General features: G+C 29.2%; 2 protein-coding genes across 5 annotated transcripts in view; both read left to right on the top strand.

The window, feature by feature from the left end:
• Nucleotides 1-4,451, top strand: part of LOC100162131 (1-phosphatidylinositol 4,5-bisphosphate phosphodiesterase) — a 66,830-nt gene extending 62,379 nt beyond the window's left edge. For 3 of the 4 annotated variants that reach the window (XM_008190255.3, XM_016808761.2, XM_008190254.3), the window contains exons 17-22: nucleotides 2,344-2,535; nucleotides 2,836-3,016; nucleotides 3,077-3,280; nucleotides 3,356-3,521; nucleotides 3,631-3,711; nucleotides 3,776-4,451. In XM_008190255.3, the coding sequence (XP_008188477.1) occupies nucleotides 2,344-2,535; nucleotides 2,836-3,016; nucleotides 3,077-3,280; nucleotides 3,356-3,521; nucleotides 3,631-3,711; nucleotides 3,776-3,853 (902 nt within the window). In that variant the 3' untranslated portion in view covers nucleotides 3,854-4,451. The remainder of the gene's footprint in view (nucleotides 1-2,343; nucleotides 2,536-2,835; nucleotides 3,017-3,076; nucleotides 3,281-3,355; nucleotides 3,522-3,630; nucleotides 3,712-3,775) is intronic. The other variant, XM_001948206.5, reaches the window with a different exon arrangement.
• LOC100570533 (homeobox protein vnd) overlaps nucleotides 1-7,606 on the top strand; it is a 141,277-nt gene that overhangs the window by 124,686 nt on the left and 8,985 nt on the right. The gene's annotated exons all lie outside the window — the stretch shown is intronic.

The following is a 7,606-nucleotide window of genomic DNA, read 5'->3' as shown; positions in this document are numbered from 1 at the left end:
ATTCATTATGACACTAACAATAATTGGAATATTCAAAATCGCCTCGATCATTCCCTAGTAAACTTGTTGATCAATTATAATCCGTTTTCAAAATTAAAATCTGTCAAACCAAATACTTCCAGTTTTGTCTAGCTTATTGGTCTAAAAGTCACTTTTTTTTCATTGACTGGAGCCCCTTCCAGCCCCCTTAAGGTTTATTTTATGATACAGAATTTAAATATATTGAAAAACATTATAACAAACAATACTAATGTTTAGATTGGTCAAATCTACATTAGTTTTTATTTTTGACAAAACCTGCTTGCAGCCCCCTTAATGTACAACATACCAAAAACAGTTTTTCGTATTTTACTCCCTCTGTATTTTTAGTAGAATTACCAAACTTCCATAACGCTTAAGGAAAAACTTTATCTGTGCCGTATTGTTTTAATTTTTTGATAGCACTAACCACTAATTAGTTTTTTAACCTTATATGTTCTTAAACCGATAACTTTAAATGTATATTTTATGTTATCCAAATAATAAAAACACTACGACACAGATAAAGTTCTTTACTATGTGTTGTGGCATTTTTGGTAGGTAATTCTACTATAAATATAAAGTAAAATTGTCCCGCGCAAAATAATAGTTTTTGCTATGTTGTACATTTGTGAGACGGAGACAACACACAAGGGTGTAACGTCCTCTTAATATTTATAGAACCTAAGATAATAATTGTCGTATCATTATTATTGCGGACTCGTTTCTCGTACAGCGCACAAACGAATAGCTAGGTATATAAGTTTAATTATGAAAAAAAAATTGTGCGCAAAAAGCGACCACATCTCAGCTAAGAATTAGATAATATTGAATCGGAAACCAATAGTAATTTTATTAGTCTTTAGTACTTTGAAAACCTGTTCCGCGATACCGTTGGCCGGTGGGGATGGCGATAATATAATTTCCAAGCGAAGCCGTTTCGAAATTGCACACCCATGTCCCATTATACACTCCACCATCGCCAGTCACCACCACTTTTACACTAATTATTATTACGACGAGTTAGGTACATTATTATAATTATTATTAAATATATTATGATAAATATTACACGTAACTTTCCCGCCGCCGCGCATGTAATCTTATACCTACCTACGCAAAAATGATTATCGAAACCAAGAAGTTCCTGTAGGTGCTGCTGTAGAAATCGCAGCAACAGTTGGCCACGTTTTCACGAAATCGCGTAACATTCGTCGCGTTGAAATTACAAAATACATACAAAAATAAAAGCGCTCTTATACTGTCAATATTGTCATTTGCCAAAAGGATTCACCGGTAGGAAATTTTTACAAATTTTAAAATCTAAAACTTTTTTTAGTTTTCGGATGCTATTAGGTATCTTTTATGTGTATTGTACCTTTTAGTATATTGTAGCATATAGCGATTTAGGAATATTCGATGTTTATCTCGTTTTTCCCATTTATCTTGCGAAAGTTTTTAATTCAAATTCAATACACTGCCGTTGAGTATAATATGATTTTAAAATTAAAAACATCTAGTTTTCAATTTTTGGGTGACGCCCGGAGTTTTCCAAGCAAATCAGAAAAAGTACCTATAGACGTTTTGAAACGGCCTTTTACTTTACTACTCTTTAAACATACAATTCGGTCTATTATTTTTCGAAATTAATTTTTGATATTGATCATTTATTGAAGCCAATAAAAAAATTAGATCGAGGACAGTCTGAGCATTTTTCGAGTATATCCGATATACATCCGGTATTGCAAATTTATTTTCGTTGTAAAAATTATAGAGCCTTTATATCAAAGCTCTTATAATAACCACCACTAGCACAAGTACGGTTGTACTAATAATTTATTTTGACTACATATTTCATTAGATTTTATTTTTAGCCCATCAACTATTCATACATTTTAAACTTAAAGTTTAGTTTAGATAAATTATTAACAAATAATATGCAAATATTTTTAATCTGTTTTTGATTTCAACGGTTTAAGATGATAAATCCTTAAGATATAGTGAAATTTATTTCAAATTGTATATAATATTATACAATATAAAAATAAAAAATGTAACATATTATTTACCACTTTTTTCGAGGTAAACTGCCGAAGATCAAATTTTCTTCAGGCACAAATGCATAATAAATATATGTATTTATTATTCATATTGACTTTTATAATTTGTGTATAACACTATGTCTTCTATTTTTTTTTTGCAAAATATTGTTAATTGTCACAGTTATTTCTTGTACAATTAATGCTGATATTATTATGTTTAATGGTGAATAATTATATATTAATTAGATGGAATCATTAAACGTTATATTGTATGTAATTGTAGATTTCATGGCTGCTTTATCTGATCCAAGAGCATTTTTGTCAGCACAAGAAAAGCGTGCGCAACAGATGAAGGCAATGGGTATCGAAGAAACCGATATAAACACCAAAGATATTTTAGCTGGTAATGCAGGAGAAGGCGAGAAGACTGGTAAAAAGGGGAGCAAAAACAAAAAGTCTGATGAACCAAAGAAAGGTATATGTTTAAACTCAAAATATCTTTTTATTATTTCACTCCTTTGCTCCTAACTATATGGGGTGAGCCACTCTTCATAGAGTTCCATTCCTTCTTTACTCACACCAGATTTTTTTTGTGTCATTCTATATTCTGTCTATCCATCTTTTATCTTCTTCTCCCTTTCTGTCCTTCTATATTAATTTCCATAGCCACTCTCACTGCCTCCGTGTCTTCCGTCCTACCTTATAACATAATCGAACCATCTCAACATATTTTATTTTAAAATATTTATACTCAAATAATGTTATTTTGTTGTAGAGGAAGAAATTAAATTCGAAAATATAAACCTCGAGTACCTGAGAAATGACAAAGGGTTTCAAAAAGCAAGACGAAAGCAAGAAAAAGAATTAGAGACTTTACGCAAGCGACAAGCTAAGGAAAAGTCTGCTATACAAAAACACCAATGTACATCTGTGGAAAAGGCCGTTAAAGGCAAAGAGTGAGTGACAAGTTGTAACATTTAATGAGATGAATTTTATCACATGATATTATATTTTAGCAAAACTGAAGTGATCAATGATGGTGGTGTTAAAAAATTGGTGACTGAGCAAATGACTCAGTGGTCTGAAATGGTTGAACGTCATAGGCGAGAGAAATGGGCGTTACAAAAACAGCAAGCTACTGAACAACAGGATGCCCTCATAAAACTTATGGAGACCCTCCAAGCTGCACAAATGAAGCAGTTGGAAGTTCGTCACGAAAAGTAGGATTCAACTTACACACCGTGGTACTAAACAGACATTGCAATTAAACTTGTTGGACATTTTATTATTTACAGAGATTTGAAAGAGATGAATACAAGACAGGCAAAAATATCTGTGGAAGTGATGAAAGAAGTGATGAACGATAAAACATTGAAAACTAAAGGTGATAAAGACAGACGATTAAGAGAAAAAAAACAAAACAACACTAAAAAATTCATGGACGAGAGGAAATATGCTCAGGTAAAACATTTGACTTGATTTCCCATAAGAGTATAAAGCAAATTAAAAACAGCAAATTTGTGATTTTATTGTTAATAATTAATATTGTGCTAAAAATTGATTGTTACAGATTAAACAAGCTAAAGATAAGGATAAGTTGCAGGCGAAACACGAGAAGCAAAAGCAAGAGTTGGTTAAAGAAATAAACAATGTAGGTTTTAATGTTACCCGGTTTAAACTCGACTTATTGTTGTTGTCTTTTCATATAATCTTAGATATTCGATCTGTACGTTTTAGCTTTTGGAGATGTACAAGAACGAGGAGATCGAGTACGAGCTGAGCAACAAGACTGAGTTTTTCGTATGATGCCGCAACGACAACGTAACGAATAATGACTCTCGTGTCGTTTCTATGGCTATCGTGCAGGCCCACTTTATTATGATTTATTATAATTTATTATAATAGATTAAATTGTTTATACATTTTTCACATAGTAACTAAAATAATTATAATATTAACTTTACTATATTATTGTCTAGTATAAATAAACATTGCGGTAGACCCAGTGTAATGTACAATATTTTGAAAAGGTCAACCTAGTCAATCCTTTCTGACCGTCGTTCTGTGGCCTAGAATAATAACAATTTTCCAGTGGACATTTTTACATGTCAGTATAAAAATATTGTTTTAGTTATAAATTATAAATTCTATAATTATTATTATTATTGGTATTTATTATTATTATATATTATATATTCTGTGGTTAAAACTATAACTTTTATGTATGTGTTTTTCCTTTTATTTTATAGTTACAACATTTTTATTTTTTTTTTTTTAATTTTTGTTCCGTACATAATTTTAAGCCATTGATTGTATTTTATTTTCCTAATTTGATGTTTACTTATTTGTTGGCTAGTGTTTTAATATTATACTATATCATGATATAATAAATACAAACTTTGTTTTGTAAATAGAACCCTATACTCCTAAATGACAATGCCCAGCTTTTAAGGTTAGGAACCATTGAGTCACGACTTACTGATTCATATACTAATTTGACTATTACATACAGTGTTACTAAGCATACATTGCAATTAAACTTGTTGAATATTTTATTGCTTACAGAGATTTGAAAGAGATGAACACTGGACAGACAAAGGTGTTAAGGATAAAATTACATTTGAAAATGTCATAGTGTGTATAAAATTTCATAATATACTCTAAAAGTTTCATATAATATCCGAATAATATTTAAAATTTTAACAAAATATCTAAAATTGTTATTCTTGATTTAAATATGTAATTTCATCCAAATTTGAATTTAAAATGTCTGTATAAAAAAATTTTTACGCAAAATTGGTTTTTAAAAAAAATTGATTTTAGTTTTTGGTGTAACTCTAAGAAAGATTACCGTAGATAGGTAAATGAAATTTCCCTGAATGTTTATATTAGCATTTTCTATACACCGCGAAAATATTTTGACTTGTTTTAGCTGGTTATGGGCATTTTCAGTTTCCATTTTGTTCAGTTGTTTTTGCTATAAATGTCAATAAAATTGTAGTTATTGGGTCAAAAGGTATGAACATTGAAAACAAGGCTCCTGATGTATTGTTCCAATAGCAGTTGAAAATTTTAAAAATAGATAGGAACAATTTATGTAGTTGATAATTGAAAAATTATTTTTAAAATTGTGTAGCTAAGGTTTGAAAATTGAAAACAAAGTTCCACTTTGGTAGGTTATTTAAGTGGGTTATTTTTTTTTTTATTTTTTTTTTTTGTAAGTAGGTTATTCTGTAACAAAAAAAAATATAAAACACAATTTTTCTAATACCTACCTAGTAATTTTATATTCAAATTGGACGAATTTAGATATTTAAACGAAGAGAACGTTTTCAGCTCGTGTTATACCTATTTTAAAAATATTAACCGTGGAAAATTGAAACGTTTAAAATATATTATTATACAAAAATATGATAATAAGCAAAAAATAATAATTCAACTTTAACTGCTACGGTATTAAAATGTATTAATATAAAATATTTTTTTTTTTTTGGGGGGCTTTTTACGAGCCATTCAGTCTTCGCCGCTAAGACTAATTCCTTCCATTGTTCTCTATTGTATGCTTGTTCCCAGTCTCCTCCAATTTCTTCTAATACTTCCTTGACGCTATCCTTCCATTTTTTCCGTGGTCTTCCCCTTGGCCTCTTTCCTCTTATCATATATTATGTCAATGCTCCTTTCAATACACTTCCATCAGCTCGCCACACGTGGCCTGCCCATTCTATCCTAGTCCCTCTGATAAATTGGACCACATCTTCTCTTTTGTAAAGCTGGTATATTTGGGTGTTGGTTCTTAATTCCCATTTCTGTTCCGCATTGTTGAATTAAAAAATAAAAAAATATAAAATATAAAATATAATATATATTATATACAACATAGGCATGTCTACAGTTCATGCCTGTCAACTTAGGTACATTATAAATTTCGGTGCATAATATAAACTTTTTTTCTAAGTTTCTAATTTCGTATTAAGTTTTTTGATTTTCATCGCGTAAAAATAAACATTTGTAAAAAGTATTATTAGTATTAAAATTATATTTTAATATTACTAAACACAATTTCATATAACCTACCTAGTTATTTATTTATTTGATAAAAGGAATATTGTTTTGAATTCCTAATAAAAAAAGTAAAACCGATTTGATTATCAAGGCTGGGCATTAACGAGTTAAAATTAAAATTAAGTTAAAACGTTAATTTAATTAACTCGTTACTTTTTTTTTCAAATTAACTTTTAACTTAATAAGTTACTTTTTTTCTAAATTAACGTGTTAACTTAAAGTTAATTGTATTCCAAAAATATCTAAATTAAGTTAATTTTCGTCCGAAGAATAACGCAAATTTTTTAATGTGTTTTTACTTTGATGTATCATTTTAAATTTACTCAGTAATTTTCTTGGACGTAAAGAAAAACTATCTAATAAACCATATAATATGACTGGATTTTTTTTTTTTGCAAATTAGCAAATTTTAACTTTACACTAAGTTAAGTCACTTTTTTTCAAAGTTAACTTTTAACTTAACGAGTTAACGAAAAAAAATACGAGTAACTTTTAACTTAACTTAACTTAATTATTTTAAAATAACTTAACTTAACAAGTTAAAAAAAATCGTTAACTTGCCCAGCCTTGTTGATTATTATCAAATGATAAAGCTTGTTTCAAAATTTGGGGGTCTCAAACTTTCTTCTAATTTTTTATTTGTATTTTTTTTAGGGTGGGGGTGGTGCAGTAACCCTTCCATTCAGTGGCGTATTTACGGGGGTGGATATGGGGGATAGATCCCCCCTTGACCTTAATATTTTGTAAAATTAAGTTTACTTATTTTCTGTATTTCTCAATATGATACTACTTTTAAGTTTAGTAGGGACCTATATTTGTTTTCTAAATGTTCTAGCCGTGGTAATTTGTCCGCTTTGATATAGGTACTATACGCCACTAGTCGTTTGTGGCATAAATATCGGAAAATAAAAACATATATCTTTATGGACTATGGTGGTATGGTATACTATATTTTTGAATTCTCTGCGAATTATTTTTCATGCATGAGTCTTTATAATAAACCATATAAATAGTCGGTAAATAAAACAAAATTACCATGAAGACTGTAGATTTACCATAGGGCATGGGTTAATTTTTAGTGACTGAAAACATTGTATTCACCTCTGGGTTACATGCTTTAGATGTTTGTGATTAAGAGGTTTAGGTATCCAAATATTCATAAACTCTTGAAAATATTTTGTACTTTGCCTGTATCAACTACTATACACCTGAACGATGTTTTCAAGTTTTTATTAAGTATTAAGTCTTACCTATTAAATAGTATGACAGAAGTAAATATTTTATCAATTTTCCTATCTAATATTGAATAATAACTATAAATTAAATAGTAATTATTATATACTTTGTTTATTATAACCGACTTAGACACTTAGGGCCCGTTTTACAATCATAGTTTAAATTTTACCAGTTGAATTCCGCCGTTTAACATTAGTTTACTGTTTAACTATTGTAATACGGACCCTTATAAGAGGACGCTACACATA

Source organism: Acyrthosiphon pisum, chromosome A1 (assembly GCF_005508785.2).
Source record: "Acyrthosiphon pisum isolate AL4f chromosome A1, pea_aphid_22Mar2018_4r6ur, whole genome shotgun sequence".
NCBI lineage: Eukaryota > Metazoa > Arthropoda > Insecta > Hemiptera > Aphididae > Acyrthosiphon > Acyrthosiphon pisum.
Note: the sequence above shows the minus strand (reverse complement) of the source record. Positions and strands in the feature narration are given on the sequence as shown.